General features: G+C 45.8%; 1 protein-coding gene across 1 annotated transcript; it reads right to left on the bottom strand.

Annotated features, from left to right (window-relative positions):
• Positions 1–11,866: 11,866 nt before the first annotated feature.
• LOC311599709 (PRAME family member 20-like) lies at positions 11,867–17,083 on the bottom strand (the record flags this gene model as incomplete). Its single annotated transcript, XM_084785710.1, has 4 exons — positions 17,005–17,083; positions 13,803–14,232; positions 12,730–13,320; positions 11,867–12,431 (listed from the first exon to the last, which is right to left on the bottom strand). Exons 2-4 carry the CDS (start codon positions 14,087–14,089, stop codon positions 11,867–11,869), a joined length of 1,443 nt encoding a protein of 480 aa, XP_084641836.1. The 5' UTR covers positions 14,090–14,232; positions 17,005–17,083.
• Positions 17,084–20,195: the final 3,112 nt, after the last annotated feature.

Below are 20,195 nucleotides of genomic sequence, written 5' to 3'. Positions count from 1 at the left end.
CCTGATGGATCTTCAGGCAGCAGTGAAGCTCTCAGAAGTCCAGGCCTGGCAAAACTGGAGAATTCACCTGTTCTTTTGTACTATTTGGTGGTTTCAAAGGCAAATCTTTCTCACTCTCTCCCGTGGAGTCTCTCAGGACAACCTGCATAGAGGCACAAATTCACCATCAACATACAAAGTAGCAAGCACTGGCCCTCCTCTCTCTTCTGAATCTCCTTCTCCATTGGGCAGGTGATTCAGGGGATAGCAACCTGACCAGCTTCTGTTTTCTCTTATTTTTAGACAGGGTTTCTCTGGGTCATATTGGCTATGCTGGACTCACTTTATAGACCAGGCTGGCCTTGAACTCACAGAGAACTGCCTGCTGCTGCTTCCCCAGTGCTAGGATTAAAGACCTGAGTCTCCAACCCCTCATCTGACCAGCCTCCTCTCCTGCCAAAAATACACTGATTACCTTTCAAGTCCCCAAGAAAGGCTGCACCACCAGGTGGTAGTGGCATACACCTTTATTCCCATACAGGAGGACTTAGAAGGCAGAGCTAGGGAGGGAGTGATTTCCAAGACTTCAAGGCCACACTGCTCTACAGACTTAGTTCTCGGGAAGTAAGGCCACACAAAGAAAGCATGTATGAGGCTACCGTGGTGGTGCATGCTTTTAATCCCAGCACTTGGGAGCCAGAGGCAGGTGGATTAATGTGAGTTCAAGGCCAGCCTGGTCCACAAAGGGAGTCCAGTACAGCCTAGGCTATACAGACAAATCCTGTCTTGATAAAAACAAAACAAGGGCTTGAGAGATGGCTCAGTGGTTAAGAGCACTGTCTGTTTCCCAGAGGTCCTGAGGTCAAGTCCCAGCAACCACATGGTGGCTCACAGCTATCTGTAATGTATATGTATATGCAGGCAGAGCACTGTAAACATAGTAATACATAGAGTGAAAAAACAAAACAAAAAAAAAAATAAAATATTGTGTGAAGAAAAAAACCCACTAAACCGGGTGTGGTGGCTCACAGCTGTAATCCCAGCACTCAGGAGGCAGAAGCAGGCTGATGGCTGGGAGTTCCAGGCCAGCCTGGTCTACAAAGTAAGTCCAGGATGGATAAGATAACATAGGGAAACTCTGTCACAACAAACCAAACCAAAACCAACACAAACCAAACCAAACCAAAATAAATCCGAAAAACCCAAAAAAAACAAAAAAAGCAAAAAACAAAAAACAAAAACAAAAACAAAAAAACCACTAGCACTACCATCAATAAAAACACAAATTAAATAAAAGGCAGTGCCTATGTCATATGCCCAAGGCTCTGCCTTAGATGCCACGGAGGAACTGAGGAGAATCTCTGACGTGGCTGACACCACCCTTTGCTTTTGAAGGCTTCTGAGCTTGGGGTGGGGAACTGGTTTTATTACCCTATTTTGGGGTTGAGGTAGAAGGTCTATACTCGTGGCCATCTGGCTGCACAACCTGACCTTGTCTGAAATGTAAAAGCCCAAAAGAGACAGTAAGGTTCCCGAAAGCCACTCCTCTTTGGAGACCAGGCAGGCTACTGAGTGCTGGGATTAAAGGCCTCTGACACCATGCTCTGCCATTCTGTTGTTTGTTTGTTTTCAAGCAAGGGTTTCTCTGTGTAGCCTTGGTTGTTCTAGACTTGCTTTGTAGATGAGGGTGGCCTCTAACTCACAGTGATTTGCCTGTCCCTGCCTTTGGAGTCCTGGGATTAAAGGCCTGTGCCACCACGTCCCGCTCCTGTTTGGTTTTTCTGCATAGCCTTGGCTGTCTTGACTCACTTTGTAGACCAAGCTGGCCTCCAACTCACAAAAATCCACCTGTGTTTGCCTCTGGAATGCTGGGAGTACAGGTGTGTGTCACCTCACCTGGTCTTTAGTGTCTTGACTGAGGTGGTCGTTACTGGGCTTTGGTCCCATTACACATGGGTTCTGAGGCCACAGTGAGAAGTCTCCTCTTTGAGGTCTCGGGTGTCTTCATGCAGCCTTGTCCACCTTGGATCTGGCCTCTTCTCTGCTTAGAACCATAATGCTAGTTCCCTGGGACTCTGCTGTGGCCACCACGACCCCAGCTCCAGCTTCGAATCCTAATTTTCTGTTAATTTAGTCTCAGACAAGTGCCAGGCGGTGGTGGCTCACACCTTTAATCCCAGCACTTGGCAGTCAGAAGCCTGCGGATTTCTGTCAGTTCCTGGCCAACCTGGTCTACAAAGTGAGTTCAGGACAGCCAAGGCTACACAGAGAAACCCTGCTTTGAAAAACAAACAAACAAACAAAAAATAGTCAAGGAAGAAGGAACCACACTCCTAAAGCCCCAGTTCACAGATCAGCTGAGACTTGTGTTCAAAACTATTAGCAGTGCCCACCTCTATTTGTTAGCTAGAGTGAAAAGGACATTTCTGAGTAAACAACTGCAGAACCTTAATTGGCCAAATGCCAAGGAAGGGATTAAACTACAAGCAGATCCCATCCAGAATTACAGAGGCAGAAGAATCTGGAGTTCAAGGCTAGCCCTTCTAATCAGAGGCTCTGTCCCCTAAATACTCAAATGAGCCTAGGAATCTGATATAAAAATTCCAATCCAACCTACATTTCTCATTAAAAGCTAACATAGAGGAAAATCACTCTCATCATTATCAAGAGCGGGGAATCAGAAAGCAAGATATATATATTTCTGTTTTTTTGAAACAAGGTTTCTCTGTGTACCAGCTCTGGCTGTCCTGGAACTCCCTCTGTAGTCCAGCATGGCCTCAAAGTCAGGGAGAACCACCTGCCTCTACCTCCCATGTGCTAGGATTAAACACATGTGCCTTCACTGCCCGGCCCAATTTTATATCAAATACAGAATCTTGACATTCAGTTGATGATATGCCTGCCCAGCATGCAAGCGGCCTCCTGAGAGAGGTGAGTGACTTACCTGATCTGGACACTGGTGACAGCCCTCCTGCTCCCAGAATGGCCAAGCAGAGGCTGTGGGCTCCAGGACTCTGGGTGCTGTCTAAGGCTCCTTCAATCCTTTTATAGCTCTTGCCCTCACACCCACCCTATTTAGATCAAGATAAAGAAGTTAAGGTCTTAGAGTTGAGATAAGATAGATATTTAATCTCATTTGGAAATGTGGACCCAACAAGACAGTAAAAACACTTAATTCAAAGGAGACAAATGCAGATGGCCAAGTCACTATGAATGTAACATATAGTACTCAGTGTTCTCATGATTGTCACATGGATCTCCCTGCTGTATGTTGTTTGTTTTACACATGTACAATAAAATAAAAGTATAAAAGAAAGAGAACGTGGGGATAACAATCAAGATGTAATATGAATAAATTATAATAAATAAATAAAAATAGAAATAAAATAAAAAATAAATAAATAAAAAGAAAAATATTTTGTTGTTGCTGATGTTGTTTTGTTTTTAGAGAAAGGGTTTCTTTGTGTAGCCTTGACTGCCTTAACTTGTTTTGTAGAAGGGGCTGGCCTCAATATCACAGAGATGTGATTGCTTCTGCCTCCCAAGGTCTGGGATTAAAGGCATGCAACACCACCAGCTAATAATAAAATCTTTAATCCTTTTGGACAAAGTCCAAGTGTGGTGATGCATTCCTGTAATCCCAGCACTTATAGAGTGAAAACATGTCAGGAAAAATAAAAACAAACAAACAAAGAAAGCCAGGTGTGGTGGCATATGCCTTTAATCCCAGCACTCTGGAGGCAGAGGCAGGGCTGTGAGTCCACTTGGTCTAAAAAGAGATTCTAGGACATTAGGGTGGGTACACAGAGAAGCCCTATCTTGAAACACAAAATAAAGCAAAATATGACATGATAAAAGATCACTGTTTTTTTGTTTGTTTGCTTGGGTTTTTTGTTTTGTTTTTTAATTCTTTCTAACACTCAAAACAGAAGCAAACTCCTCTTCTGCCACTCAGATATCTGAGGGTGACATGTTAATAAAACTCAGGTTTCACTGAGCTAGTGAGTGAACTCTGTTCCTTTCCTTCCCTGTGGCTTCCCTAAGGCACAGTGTGCTGTACTGTGGAGCCTGTGATGAGGTGGGAGAAATCCATAATTAAAGTGTACCGGGGCTACAAAGTGACTTGTAGACCAATTTGGGAGAGATGAGGCTGTGTTTAAAAAAACACTGAGAGGTGCAGGTGCTTGGTGGCTCAAACCTTTAATCCAAGCACTTGGGAGGCAGAGGTAGGTGGATCTCTGTGAGTTCATGGCCTGCCTGATCCTCAAAGTGAGTCCAGGACAGTCAAGGCTACACAGAGAAGCCCAGTTTGGAAAAAGAAAAACAACCAAGCAAAAAACCAAGCCCCTTGAGAGGAGCAGTGAGATGGTTCAGAAGTGAAATAAAGAACTGCCTACTGTCAGTCCTGGTCACCTGGATTTGGACCAGGACCCTACCTAGTGAAAGCAAAGAACAGACTCACACAACTTTTCCTCTGCCCTCCCACATGTTGTTTGGCAGCCTTGTAGTCTGCACTCACTCTCTCTGTCTCTGTCTCTGTGTCTCACCACCTCTCTCTCTCTCTCTCTCTTTTTCCCTATCTCTCCCTCCATCTCTCTCTCTGTCTCTGTCGCTCTCTCTTTCACACACACACACACACACCCATTTTCTCTTTCTCTTTTACTTTCACACATACATATTCCTTTTCTCAGAAAAAGACACACATACACACACACACACAAGCACTGAACATTAGACTAGAAACCAACAGGATTTTTTCCCAGAGTTCACCCTTTTGGGCAATGACACACTCCAACCGTGGTTGCCTCTGCCTACCAAGCTGGGATTAAAAGCATGTGGCACCATGCCCAGCTCCGACCATGTTTTAGTCTTTGTTTTGTTTTGTTTTTTGAGACAGGGTTTCTCTGTGTAGCCTCGAGTATCCTTAACTCATTTTGTTGACCAGGCTAGCCTGGCACTCACAGAGATCCACCTGCCTCTGCCTCCCAGGTGCCGGAATTAAAGACATGTGCCACCACCTCCCGGCTACAAGCAGTTTTTTTTTTTAATACAACATGATTATAGATTTGCTAAATGAGGACCCTTGGCTATGAATCCCAGGATAGAAGCAAAGTCACAGTTTCAGTCCTCAATCTCCTGAAGAGCAGGCTAGAGCTCAGCATGGCTCCTTGATCTAAAGCATTTGGAAGGGTCATGAGAGATATTCAGAGATGATTTCCCACAGAAGCCCTAAGCTCTCTTTGTCACCTTCCCAGTGGAGTAGGGTTCAGCAGTGGTTTCCATTGGGCAGAATAACAAGGAAGAGCAGTTGAGATGGGTGCACATCCATCCTGCAGGAGGCTCAGGAGGGAGCAGTGGCTTGGAGAGGGGCAGACAGTGAGCTGTGGGAAGAACAAGGTTCCCACCATTGCCAGAGCAGGAGCAGCACAGAGTGGACTTTGCAATGATGGGGCACAGGAGGCTCCTAACAGTGCTTGTGCCAGGAAGGATTTCTTCTTCTGGATGCTTTCATAGCATCTGCCTCCCTGAAGGTCAGGATGAGCTTCCAGGCTGCACACAGGCTCCTGCAGTAGGCGAGAAGCAGCCTGCGGAAAGAGGAAGGCTTGGCCATCCCTGCTCTGAAAGGACCTGCCCATGGAGCTCTTCCCACCACTGTTCAAAGATGCCCTCACCAGCAGGCAAACTACCACCCCGTGATCTCTCTTTTCTGACTTGGAGAGACCCTCATGCAGATACTATTTCCCCACCGTCCTTAGCATTAGAGTTTCTCCTGGGTCTCATTAAAGCCCTTTGCATGAGAGTGTATTGCACTCTTTTAATGACTGAGTGAGTTCACTGATTACCTCATAGTTGTGTGTAGTTCATTCTTCCCTTGTGTTTCCATACTCTTAAGGCTCCTTCCTCTGCCCCTCCTCCTCCTCCTCCTCCTCCTCCTCTTCCTCCTCCCGCTTCTCCTCCTTTTGCAACTTTTAGAGTAAATAATGACCCAAGATTCCTGATCCTGGGAATTTTATACCATTCGTCTTCAGGGAACCCCAGTCAAAGAGCTACAGAAATTCCTCTGGACACATGGCTCAGAGGTAAAGAGCTCTTGCTGTTCTTCCTGCACACCTCAGCACCCACAGACACCTGGAACTACTGTTTTATGACATTTCTTCTGGTCTCTTGGAGTATTTGCAATCATGTACACACACACACACACACACACACACACACAAACACACACACACAAACACACACAGTGTAATATAAAAAAATTTTTATAGGGAAAGATAAATTCATAGAATCAAAAATGAAGCCCCTCCAGTGGGTTTCTCACATCAAAGTATAAACACTAAAGGCAGGTGGGCCGATGGTATATGTGTGTGGAGCCTTCCCAATCCTGAACTTGCTTTGTAGACCCAGAATTTACAGAGATCTGCTTCCCTCCCCCTCCCTAGGGCTGGGATTAAAGGAATATGCCATCATTGCCCAACTAATAAATAAATCTTTGATTTAAAAAAAAAGTCTGAGTATGGTGATGTATTCCTCTAATCTCAGCACTCTAGGAAAGGAAGACACAAGTTGTCAGATCTCTGTGAGTTGGAGGCCAGCATTGTCTACTAATCGAGTTTCAGACAAATAATGGTAAATGAGAAACTCAGTCTTGAAAAACCAAAATACACCGGGTGTGATGTCACATGCCTTTAATCCCAGCACTCAAGAGGCAGAGGGTGGTGGATCATTGTGAGTTTAAGGCCTGTCTGGTCTACAAAGTGAGTCCAGCACAGCTAAGGCTACACAGACAAACAAACAGACAAACAAACAAATAAATGCCCTTAGGGCTGGACAGATGGCTCAGAGGTTAAGAGCACAGTCTATTCTTCCAGAGATCCTCAGGTCAATTCCCAGCAAACACATGGTGACTCACATCAGCTATAATGAGACTGGTGCTCTCTTCTGGCTGCAGGTGTACATGCAAGCAGAACACTGTATACATAACAAGTAAGTCAATCGTTTTTTCCAGACAGAGTTTCTCTGTGTACCCTTGGCTAATCAAGACTCACTTTGTAGACCAGGCTTGCATTGAATTCCCAGGGATCTACCTGCCTCTGCCTTCCAAATGCAGGGATTAAAGCCTTGCTCCACCACTGCCCAAGTATAAATAAATCTTTTAAAAAGAAGAAGAGAAAAATCTGGGTGTGGTGGCACATGCCTTTATTCCCAGTACAAATGCAGAGGCGAGTGGATTGCTGTGAGTTCAAAGCCAGACTAGTCTACAAAGTGAGTATAAGACACCTAAGTGTACACAGAGAAATCCTCTCTCGAAAGAAGAAAAGACAAGCAATTAAAACAAACAAACAAACAAACAAAAAGCATTAAAAGTCTGGGTGTACATGCAACCTTATATTTATTTATATGTATTGTTACATTTTTATAATAATTTCATCTTTATGTCTGTGAGGGCACTATTTGCATGTACACCTGCATAGCAGAAGAGAGCATCTCAACTCATAATACATGGTTGTGAGCCACCATTTGATTGCTGGGAATTGAACTTAGGACTTCTGGAAGAGCAGACAGTGCTCTTAATCACTGAGCAATCTCTCCAGCCCAGCAAACCCCTTTAATCCTAGCACTTGGGAGGCAGAGGCAGGTGGATCTCTATACTTGGAGGTCAGCCTGTCTACAAAGCAAGCCCAGGACAACCGGAAATACAGGAGAATCCCCTGCACTTTAATAAGGTAGGTGGATCTAGACTTTCTGAGGAGAAAGGATGTGAGCCAGGTGAGGTGGTGCAAGTCTGTAATCCCAACACTCAGGGAGGCAGAGGCATGTGGATCGCTGTGAGCTTTCAGCTAGCCTGGTCTACAATGCAAGCCCAGGACAACCAAGGCAACAGAAAAACACTGTCTTGAGAAACAAACAAACAAACAAAAGGATGTGAAATACTCCATTAATCTACACTGATGATTCTTTATACATAAATCTTAACTTTGCTTACAAAAAAACCCACATAAGACTGTGAACCATAAATGAATCTCTTCATCCTTAAAAACAAAGAAATCCAAACCGGGCTTGGTGGCACACGTCTTTAGTCCCAGCACTCAGGAGGCAGAGGTGGGCAAATTGCTCTGAGTTCGAGGTCAGCCTGGTCTACAAAGTGAGTCCAGGACAGTCAAGGCTAACAGAGAGAAACCCTGTGTCGAACACTAAAAACCAAACCAAACCAAAATAATACAAAGAAATCCAAAATTACATGAGAAGAGTTGAACCTATGTTTACCATGCAACAGTAGCACGTGGCTTTAATTCCTTCATCCAAGAGGAATGAGCAGGCATATCTTAATGAGTGTGAGGAAGCCCCATCTACCTAGAGGTTTTCAGGCCACTTGGGCTACACACTGAGACCATGTCTTAAAAAGCCAGATTAGAGAAACAGACAGAAATCATTAGGAATCAAGACCAATGTCTTCAGTCAGTTCCCCCAGGACACACAGATCAGAATTTCCTGTGTCATTGTTGGTCTTGTGGCTCTGGTCATGATGGAGCAGCACATGGTCAGGAGGTACTTCCTGGCTATGGGGCTGGTACAAAGATGCTGAACCTGATGGGGCCAGAGAGTTGAGTCTGGGCTTCAGGACACCCAAAGTCTCCTCTCACTCCGAATCAGTAACACTTATTTTCTCACAGCTCACAGCTCCACAACCTAACCGATAGCTTCCTTCTTTTTTAAGATTTGATTTACTTCTTTTATGTATATAAATGCCAAGTCTGTATGTACATCTGTACACCAGAAGAGGGCATCAGATCCCACCTAGATGAGTGTGAGCCACCAAATGGTTCCTGGGAATTGAACTCAGGAACTCTGGAGAGGCAGGCAGTGCTCTTAACTGCTGACCCATCTCTCCAGCCACAGTAACTTCCTTCTATTGGGTGCTTTGACCCACTACATAATACACGCATTTTCCAGTATCAAGATTAACAGAGTTTTTTTGTGAAAGCCAGAAAACCCAATACAAACTTGAATGTCATGATCCTGTTGACTGAAGTTTTATGTCATTTATTTAGTTGCTAGCTATGTACTTAGTTTTGTACTTTTTTTTTTCGAGACAGGGTTTCTCTGTGTAAGAGCCCGGGCTGTCCTGGACTGGCTTTGTAGACCAGGCTGATCTTGACCTCAGAGATCAGCCTGCCTCTGGCTCCCATGTGCTAGGACTAAAGGCGTGCACGACCATGCCCTGATGTGGATTCATTATTGAGACAGGGTCTTGCTTTACAGCTTAGGTTGATTTGAAACTCCGACTCCCAACAACCTTCGTTCCTTAGCCTTCCTCCTAGTACTATGAGTATTGTGACCTAATCTTGGGAGGACCCTGCTGTTTGAGGGAGGTTGCAATCCTCCCAGTCTAGATAGCCACTCTGAACTTGGTGTACTGTGTGGGGCTCCCTCTCCCAGCAGGGTGTCCTGATCTCTGCCTGACTTCATCTGGAGAATGGCTCTGGACACAGATGCTCCTAAGCACAGTTGATGTGTAGCCTTTGACCCATCTCCCTGCTAGCTCTCCCCTACCAAGGGATAGGACAATTAGGTTGTGCTCCTGTATGTATGATAGGAGTGTTCTGCCAAATGCAAAGAAAGTAACCCTTTGTTGTTGTTGTTGTTGTTGTAGCTGATTTTGAGACAGGGCTTCAGGGTGTAGCCCTCACTGTCCTAGGCTTGCTTTGTAGAACAGGCTGGCCTTGAACCCACAGCAGCCCACCAGCCTCTGCTTCCTGAGTGCCAAGATTACAGGCGTGAGCCAGCACACCTGGCACAAACCAACCATCCTTAATTGGTTACAACCAATTATGTAAACCTGTCTGGAACCACAGCTACCCACTTCCCAAGAAATATACAGTCTTTGTTCTCCCTGATTGAAGTTGAGCTAGTTTTCTGAAGTGATTCCTTGACAGCCTGATCTACACCATATTTATGCATGGCACCTTCCAAGCTCTGCTTGGAAGTATAAAGTATAGGTGTTTGCCACCATAACTCCACACAACCTTTTCTTTGCTAACAGTGCCTTCTAGTTTTGACCAGATTCCCAAATCCATACCCAGTACATCCTACACTCCTAGGTAGCAGGGAAAATGATTGCATCCATGTGTCATCCAGAGGTGGCAGGATTAGAGATGGGTCACAAGCAGAGCTCACTCATGTCCCTTTGTGGGAGCACTGATGGGGGATTGATGATATGGGGCCTCACTCTGAGAATTTGGGAAAGGAAAGGCCTGTCTGGGCTTGATGAGGTCATTTTCAAGAAACTAATTGCTTTATTTTATTGGCTGTCCTGGACTCACTTTGTGGATGATCCTAGCCCAGAGCTCACAGAGACCCACCTGCCTCTGCCTCCGGAGAATTAGTATGCTTATTTATAATAATCTTCACAATGAAAACACTACAAAAGTTTTGATGCAATATTTTATTGCCGCATGGTCCTTCATACACAAGAAAATAAAAGAAAGGCTTCCAGGACTCATTAACAAAATGAAGAGAGTTCACTGTGGAACATTTAAAATGTATTCTTCAAGATAGGACATGGAGTTTGCCTACCTCCTAGAGGCTGCTCTGAGGATGTGACCATCAGAGGTCAGGGGCCTTGAAGAATAGTGCTCCACAGTCAGGTGGTCCACAAGCTGGGCTTGGGGGCACATGCCAGTGACCTCAGCAGTCATGGAGCCCAGAGGAGACGTTAAATGAGTTCAATGCCAGAGGGGACTGCATGATATCATTAAAGACATGGAAGAGAAAAATGTTCTTCAAAGAACAAAAATTCTTAGCCTGTCCTCTAGTGCCATCGACCATCCCAGTCCAGCATAGGTCTTTGGGAACAGGAGTTCTCAGAGAATCAGTGCACAAGGATTTGGCAAAGTAACAAACAGACAAACCCAGGGGAGAGTTTGATCTCAGTGTGTTTTCAGGCAAGCAGTTTAGATTTTTAGGCACATTTTTTGAATCAGAGAGTGTGTTGTGGTTACATTTCCCATGGAGTAGGTTCAAGGGAACCAGTGAGCAACCAGGCATACACAGTACAAGGCACAGAATGCAAAGTCATTTTGAGTTATTGACTTGAAATAATGCATGGTACAGAATACACCATGAAGATGCCGTCACTGTTAAGTTCTTGGTTTGGCATCAGTGTGCTTGTGTCCTCTTCATCAAGGGTCAGTGTTCTCTCATTAATACAACTTATGCCCAACATCTGTGTGCCAAGGCAGTTTTTTAGGTTTCCTTACTAATATCTGAACACTGCTATTTGGAGCTTTTGAAACACTTTACTTCTTTGTAAATCATAATACAAATACATAACTAATGATTAATTCATAGCCATGTTTCTTTTATTGAGGGAAGAGGAACTTGATGGTTAATGGCGGGCCTGAATGGTCCCTGGCTGTGGTCCCAAGTTTGGGAGTTTCATAGCAACGTAGTCATCTTCGGATGCTCTTGGTATGGGAGTAAGGTTAGGAGAAAGAATAGGGACACAGTGTGCCCACACAATGAGAAGAAAGAAGGCTGCAATCAATTGCTCCTGTCAGGAACATCAGGCCCTTTCAGGAAGGCTCTCGCTGGATAGGGGTCTTTACCTCGGGAGACACGACAGCATATGTCACACAGACTTTACTGGAGGGGTCCTGATGCTCTACAGAGCACATTTTGAAGTGTAGAGCTGTCTGACTCCCCCGGACATCACTCTTCACAGTCCCATAGTTGTCCATGTCACAGTTGACCCCTGTGGTCTGTCCCAGTTGCATACCATGCTTTGCAAAACTTGATCAGTTTCAGAAGATGTGTGCTCAGCAGATCCTTGATGAGTGACTTGTCCACAGACATTCCTGTCTCATTATCAAAACCAACCTTTTCCTGTTTACTGCCAAGAATGGTAAAATCTGGTCGATTGGAGAGAGTCACAGTGAGGACAATATACAAGGCACAACTGAGTAGCAATGGAGATGGACCGGGGCCGCCTGACAGTGCCAAGTGTGTTCCTGAGCTCAGAACAAAGCTGGTGAAATCTCTGTGAGATGTCCTGTCCGATAACATAGCACTCCAGAGGGGCAGGGTAGAACCCCTGGGCCATGTGGCTTAGGTTGGCGGTGTGCTGCATAAGGGCCTTCAGGACAGCCATGGAGAAGTCATTGTCATAGAAATTGACCCTGGTGAGCTGAGAGCACTGGCTCAAGGCAGGGAAGAGAGAACTGATCTGAGAGTCCTTCATCCTACAACCCTCCAAGTCCAGGATCTGCAGAGTGTCTGGGACATTCTCTAGGAAGATTCTGAGAGGCACAAGACTCAGCTCAGATAAAACGACACCTCCCAATTGCAGATGTTTGAGATGATGAAGACGGTGACACTGGGCAAAAGACTCCAAATCTGCCTGTGATAAGTTGCAGAAGCTGATGGACAGGAACTCCAAGGGGGTCTTCAGACACCTAAGGAAAGACAAGGGGGTTAGTGTGGCATGCAGTGAGAGTGCTGACCTGGAGTAGGGGGAACCACATAGGCAGAGTCAGTGTGACCGTGAGATGGCAGTGAGGACCCACTGCAGCCTGTTGAGTATGCTCACTCAAGTCACACCGTTCTATGTCAGGACCCTTGACCAATGTGATTAGACTTGGTCCTGATCGGGAAATCTACAGTATTTGCCAGACATCAAACGCCCACTAGTCTACATAGGACACAGGAGATGTTGCCTGTGGTAGCAGCAAGACCTCTCCCCTCCTTTCTCACCAGAGCAGCTGCTTCATGTGGCCCCTGAGAAAGTAGACACCAGACATGGAGAGATGCTGGAGACAGTTGAGCTTGGAGAACTGAGACCGGAACTTGGTGACTTTCTTCCTCTGTGCCTCTGTTAGTGTGTTATCAGGGTTGGAGCCGGCGTCATCCATTACTGTTAGAAAGAATTTGCGAAGATTTCTCATCTGACCGAGGCAAGGTGCAAAAGACGTCAGTGTGGGCAGAGTCCAGCCTCCATTCAGTTCCAACTCCACAATGCAATCTGGCTGGAAAACCTGCAAGACCTTCCTCACAGTGTACACGGATGATCCCGAAATGTGCATTTTCCTGCAATACAGCTGCAGGGAACCTCTTCTCTCTTGTGCCCACTGCAACAAATACTCATGGTGTTCATCCAGAAAGAGCCCAAAGCACAGGTTGGTGACCACCTTCAAACGCCGCCTCAGTGCGTATCTATGGAGGCCTGTTGCTCTTTGCTTCTCACGCACAGTCTCTGCTGAGCGCTCTCCATCCTCTGTGCCAGCCCACACATCCCAGAAATCATGGTGGACACTGCACAGGTCCAGCACTTGAAGCTTCCTCTTCCTGTGAGGAAAACAGGAAGAAATGTCAGACCATACAAAAGAACAAGCTCACAGCAAGCTCCTCGGAGGCTTCTGTGCTGTCAGCTGTTCACTGCTCTGCCTCCTACCTATTTTACTTCTAGTCCTGGGTCTCCACACAGCCACTGGAGCCTGCCAGGCAAGACCTCTTTTCCTCAGCTGCATCTGGAGACCCGGCCTGCCTCCTCCACTCATTACTCGGGACTTGTGCTGTCCCTATTTCTACTGCCAGATGGAGACACAGGAACTGGCTCATTCTACTGTGGCTACACCGGCTCCAGCCTACACCACACACTTCAGGGGCATTTGCTACAAGGACTCAACAGCTGTCCAGGACTCTGCAGCTCCCTAAAATGATACCAACAGAAGCCTCTGATCCTTCTTTGATCCCAGTAGCCAAGAGTCCAGACTTCCTTTCCCTCCACACAAATGTGACCCACTGGGCATTACCTACTCATTGCTTACCTCTGGCGAAAGATTCCTGTCAGCTGCATGTCTATACCAGCCAGGACAGCTTGCAATGTTGTCACATCCGGGAATTTCACCAGGGCTCCCAGGGGGAGGCAGGGAAAGGGCCAGGAAGCCACCATGGCCTGCAGTATGGTCAGGTGTCTGCCAGCCACGACTGCCTTCATCAGTGGTGGGAAGAGCTTTCTGGGCAGGTACTTCAGAGCAGAGATGGCCAAGGCCTCATCTCTCAGCAGGCTCTGCAGTGCCAGGGTCAGGAGTGTGGGTGGGGCCTGGGAGCTCATCCTGATGGATCTTCAGTCAGCGGTGAAGCTCTCAGAAGTCCAGGCCTGGCGAAACTGGAGAATTCAGCCTGTTCTTTTGTACTATTTGGTGGTTTCAAAGGCAAATCCTTCTCTCTCTCTCCCGTGGAGTCTCTCAGGAGAACCTGCATAGAGGCACATTTTCACCATCAACATACAAGGTAGCAAGCACTGGCCCTCCTCTCTCTTCTGAATCTCCTTCTCCATTGGGCAGGTGATTCAGGGGATAGCAACCTGACCAGCTTCTGTTTTCTCTTATTTTTAGACAGGGTTTCTCTGTGTCATATTGGCTATGCTGGACTCACTTTGTAGACCAGGCTGGCCTTGAACTCACAGAGAACTGCCTGCTGCTGCTTCCCCAGTGCTAGGATTAAAGACCTGAATCTCCACCCCCTCATCTGACCAGCCTCCTCTCCTGCCAAAAATACACTGATTACCTTTCAAGTCCCCAAGAAAGGCTGCTCCACCAGGTGGTAGTGGCATACACCTTTATTCCCATACAGGACAACTTAGAAGGCAGAGCTAGGGAGGAAGTGATTTCCAAGACTTCAAGGCCACACTGCTCTACAGACATAGTTCTAGGGAAGTTAGGCCACACAAAGAAAGCATGTATGAGGCTACCGTGGTGGTGCATGCTTTTAATCCCAGCACTTGGGAGCCAGAGGCAGGTGGATTAATGTGAGTTCAAGGCCAGCCTGGTCCACAAAGGGAGTCCAGTACAGCCTAGGCTATACAGACAAATCCTGTCTTGATAAAAACAAAACAAGGGCTTGAGAGATGGCTCAGTGGTTAAGAGCACTGTCTGTTTCCCAGAGGTCCTGAGGTCAAGTCCCAGCAACCACATGGTGGCTCACAGCTATCTGTAATGTATATGTATATGCAGGCAGAGCACTGTAAACATAGTAATACATAGAGTGAAAAAACAAAACAAAAAAAAATAAAATATTGTGTGAAGAAAAAAACCCACTAAACCGGGTGTGGTGGCTCACAGCTGTAATCCCAGCACTCAGGAGGCAGAAGCAGGCTGATGGCTGGGAGTTCAAGGCCAGCCTGGTCTACAAAGTAAGTCCAGGATGGATAAGATAACATAGGGAAACTCTGTCACAACACCAAACCAAAACCAAACCAAACCAAACCAAACCAAAAAAAAAAAAAATACACACACAAAAAAAAGCAAAAACCAAAAACCAAAAACCAAAAACAAAAAAACCGCTAGCACTACCATCAATAAAAACACAAATTAAATAAAAGGCAGTGCCTATGTCATATGCCCAAGACTCTGCCTTAGATGCCACGGAGGAAGTGAGGAGAATCTCTGACGTGGATGACACCACCCTTCGCTTTTGAAGGCTTCTGAGCTTGGGGTGGGGAACTGGTTTTATTACCCTAGTTTGGGGTTGAGGTAGAAGGTCTATACTCGTGGCCATCTGGCTGCACAACCTGACCTTGTCTGAAATGTAAAAGCCCAAAAGAGACAGTAAGGTTCCCGAAAGCCACTCCTCTTTGGAGACCAGGCAGGCTCCTGAGTGCTGGGATTAAAGGCCTCTGACACCATGCTCTGCCATTCTGTTGTTTGTTTGTTTTCAAGCAACGGTTTCTCTGTGTAGCCTTGGTTGTTCTAGACTTGCTTTGTAGATGAGGGTGGCCTCTAACTCACAGTGATATGCCTTTCCCTGCCTTTGGAGCCCTGGGATTAAAGGCTCGTCCACCACGGCCCACTCCTGTTTGGTTTTTCTGCATTGCCTTGGCTGTCTTGACTCACTTTGTATACCAAGCTGGCCTCCAACTCACAAAAATCCACCTGTGTCTGCCTGTGGAATGCTGGGAGTACAGGTGTGTGTTACCTCACCTGGACTTAGTGTCTTGACTGAGGTGGTCGTTACTGGGCTTTGGTCCCATTACACTCGGGCTCCGAGGCCACAGTGAGAAGTCTCCTCTGTGAGGTCTCGGGTGTCTTCATGCAGCCTTGTCCACCTTGGATCTGGCTTCTTCTCTGCTTAGAACCATAATTCTAGTTCCCGGGGACTCTGCTGTGGCCACCACGACTCCAGTTCCCACTTCCCATCCTAAGTTCCTGTTAATTTAGTCTCAGACAAGTGCCAGGTGGTGGTGGCTCACACCTTTAATCCCAGCACTTGGCAGGCAGAAGCCTGCGGATCTCTGTCAGTTCCTGGCCAGCCTGGTCTACAAAGTGAGTTCAGGACAGCCAAGGCTACCCAGAGAAACCCTGCTGAGAAAAACACACAAACAAACAGATAATAGTCAAGGAAGAAGGAACCACACTCCTAAAGCCCCAGTTCACAGATCAGCTGAGACTTGTGTCCAAACCATTAGCAGTGCCCACCTCTATTTGTTAGCTAGAGTGAAAAGGACATTTCAAAGTAAACAATTGCAGAACCTTAACTGACCCAATGCCAAGGAAGGGATTAAACTACAAGCAGATCCCATCCAGAATTAGAGAGGCAGAAGAATCTGGAGTTCAAGGCTAGCCCTTCTAATCAGAGGCTCTGACTCCTAAATACTCAAATGAGCCTATGAATCTGATATAAAAATTCCAATCCAACCTACATTTCTCATTAAAACTAACATAGTGGAAAATCACTCTCATCATTATCAAGAGCTGGGATTCAGAAAGCAATATATATATTTTTTTTTCTATTTTTTGAAACAAGGTTCCTCTGTGTACCAGCTCTGGCTGTCCTGGAATTCCCTCTGTAGTCCAGCATGGCCTCAAAGTCAGGGAGAACCAACTGCCTCTACCTCCCAAGTGCTAGGATTAAACACATGTGCCTTCACTGCCCGGCCCAATTTTATATCAAATACAGAATCTTGAAATTGAGTTGATGATATGCCTGCCCAGCATGCAAGCGGCCTCCTGAGAGAGGTGAGTGACTTACCTGATCTGGACACTGGTGACAGCCCTCCTGCTCCCAGAATGGCCAAGCAGAGGCTGTGGGCTCCAGGACTCTGGGTGCTGTCTAAGGCTCCTTCAATCCTTTTATAGCTCTTTCCCTCACACCCACCCTATTTAGCCACACCTCCCACCTGCAAGCTTCCACGAGATTGGAATGCTGAGCCTCCATGGGCTGGATCATCCATAGGATTGTTTTATGTTAGATTGATTGAATCGTAGTTACTTTTTTCTTTTATTTTATTTCTTAATTTTCCTTTCTTTTTTTTTTCCTTTTTTTTTTTTAATGTTTAGATACAGGATTTCTATGTGTTATGTAGACTGTCTTGGACTGGCTTTGTAGACTCAACTCTGCAATTTGAAGTCAACAAATTAAATGTTTTGTGTTTTTTTAACACAGGATTTCTCTGTGTAGCCTTAGCTTCCTGGACTGGCTCTGAAAATCAGGCTGGCCTCGAACTCACAGAGATCAGCCTGCTTCTGCCTCCCCAGTGCTGAGATTAAAGGCATGTGCCACCACTGCCCGGCTAAAATTTTTGACATAGGGGCTGGAGCAGTGGCTCAGCAGTTATGAACACTCTCTGATCTTCCAGAGGTCCTGAGTTCAATTCCCAGCAACTGTATGGTGGCTCACAAGCATCTATAATGAGACCTGGTGTCCTCTTCTGGCATGCAGGTGATCTACAGATACAGCACTCACATATGTGAAAAAAATAGTAAATTGTTTTCTGTTGCTGCTATTGGTTGTTTTTTTGTTTTTTGTTGTTGTTGATGTTGTTGTTTTTGAGATAGGGTTTCTCTGTGTAGCCTACCTGACCTGAATTTGCTTTGTAGACTAGGCTGGCCCTGAACTCACAGAGATCTGCTTGCCTCTGCCTCCCACTGCTTGCCTCTGCCACCACTGCCTAGCTAATAAATATTTAATTTTTTTGACAAAGTCTGAGCCTGTTGGTGTAGTCCTATAATCCCTGTATTCTGGGGAAAGGGAGGCAAAGGTAATCAGATTTCTTTTTTTTTTTTTTTTTGGTTTTTTGAGACAAGGTTTCTCTGTATAATCTTGGCTGTCCTGGACTCACTTTGTAGACCAGGCTGGCCTCGAACTCACAGCGATCCCCCTGCCTCTGCCTCCCGAGTGCTGGGATTAAAGGCGTGCACCACCACACCCGGCAGTAATCAGATTTCTATGAGTTGGAGGCAAATCAAGTTGTCTACAAATCAAGTCGAAGACAAATAATGGTAAATGAGAAACCCAGTCTTGAAAAACAAACAAAAAAACCAAGTGTGGTAGCACATGCCTTTAATCCCAGCACTCTGGTAGCAGAAGCAGGGCTGTGAATTCGAGGCCAGCTTGGTCTACAAAGCTAGTCTAGGACAGCCAGGGGGGATACACAGAGAAACCCTATCTTGAAAAACAAAACAAAACAAAATTTAAAGTGGACAAAGATCACCTTCTTTTGATTCTTTCTAACATCATAAACAGAAGCAAACTCCTGCTGTGTCACTCAGATATCTGAGGGCGACATGTTAATAAAAATCAGGTTTGACTGAGCCAGTGAGTGAACTCTGTTCCTTTCCTTCCTTCCCTGTGGCTTCCCTAAGGCACAGTGTGCTGTATTGTGGAGCCTGTGATGAGGTGGGAAAATTAAACAATTAAAGCCTGTGTGGGTTACATAGTGACTTGTAGACCAATTTTTGAAAGATGAGCCAGGTGTTGGTGGCACACATCTTTAATCCCAGCACTGGGGAGGCAGAGACAGGAGCATCGCTTTGAGTTCTTGGCCAGCCTGGTCTACAAAGCAGGTCCAAGACAGTCAAGGATACATAGAGAGTTATCAAAAAACTAAAATCAAACAAACAAAAAACCAAACCACTCGGAAGGAAAGAAAGAAAGAAATTTAGAAAGACCGACATACAGAAAGCAGACAGAATGTTAGAAAGGCAGAAAGAAGAACAGAGAGAGGCCTGAGAGGGGCCTCAGAGGTTGAGCACCGACTGCTGTTCTACATGACTTGGGTCCTAATCTTAGAATCCACATGGCAGCTCACAAGTCCCTGTCACTCCAGTTCCAGGAATTATGACACCCTCACAGAGACAGACACGCAGGCCAAACACCAAAGCACATAAAATAAAAGTAAGTTTTTAAAGCCTGATTTGGTGGTGCACACCTTTAATCCCAGCATTCAGGAGGCAGAGGCCAGAGGATCACTGTGAGTTCCAGGCCAGCCTGGTCTACACAGTGAGTCCAGGACAGCCAAGGCTACACAGAGAAACCTTGTCTCAAAAAACCAAGCAAGCAAAAAAAAAAAAAACTGGAGATAGACATTGAGGGTAAATGCCTTTCCCTCCCAACACTGAGGAGGCAGAGACAGACAATAACAGGTTGATCTCTGTGAGCTCAAGGACAAACTGGTCTACAGAGAACATTTCAGGACAGCTAATGCTACCCAGACTCAAAAACAAAACAAAAATGATGAGAAACAAAAATGGACAGAACAAAACTTAGAAAAAAAAAAGGTTAAGCCATGCATGGTGGCACACCTTTAATCCAAGCACATGAAAGGCAAAGGCAGGCAGATCTTTGTGAGTTCGGAGGCCAGCCTGGTCTACAGAGTGAGTTCAAGAGGGCCAAGGCTACACAGAGAGAATCTGTCTTGAAAAACAAAAAAACAAAAACAAACAAACAAAAAAACAACACAACAACAAAATCAATTAAAAAAAAAAAAGAAGAAAGAGGCCGGGCGTGGTGGCGCACGCCTTTAATCCCAGCACTCGGGAGGCAGAGGTAGGCGGATCACTGTGAGTTCGAGGCCAGCCTGGTCTACAAAGCGAGTCTAGGACAGCCAAGGCTACACAGAGAAACCTTGTCTCAAAAAAACAAAAAAACAAAACAAAAAAAAACAAAAAACAAAAAAAAAAAAAGAAAGTTAAACTGACAGAAAGAAGGAAAGGAAGGAAGGAAAGATAAAAAGACAGCGAGATAAAGAAAGAAAGGAAGGAAGGAAAGAAGGAAGAGAAAAGCAGAAAGCTTTAGTGTTTGTTCGCTGGCTGTGTTTGGGACGTTGTCTTCTCCGTGGTCAATTCATTCTTTCCTGAGGGAAATCTAAGCCACCAGGATGCACCTTGTTACATATTGTTTCCCTAGCCAGGAGGATTCCGGAGACCCCCAGCTCAGAGTAC

The sequence above is a fragment of the Acomys minous genome (assembly GCF_964271855.1).
Source record: "Acomys minous genome assembly, chromosome: 6".
NCBI lineage: Eukaryota > Metazoa > Chordata > Mammalia > Rodentia > Muridae > Acomys > Acomys minous.
This window is presented reverse-complemented; position numbering and strand designations above follow the sequence as displayed.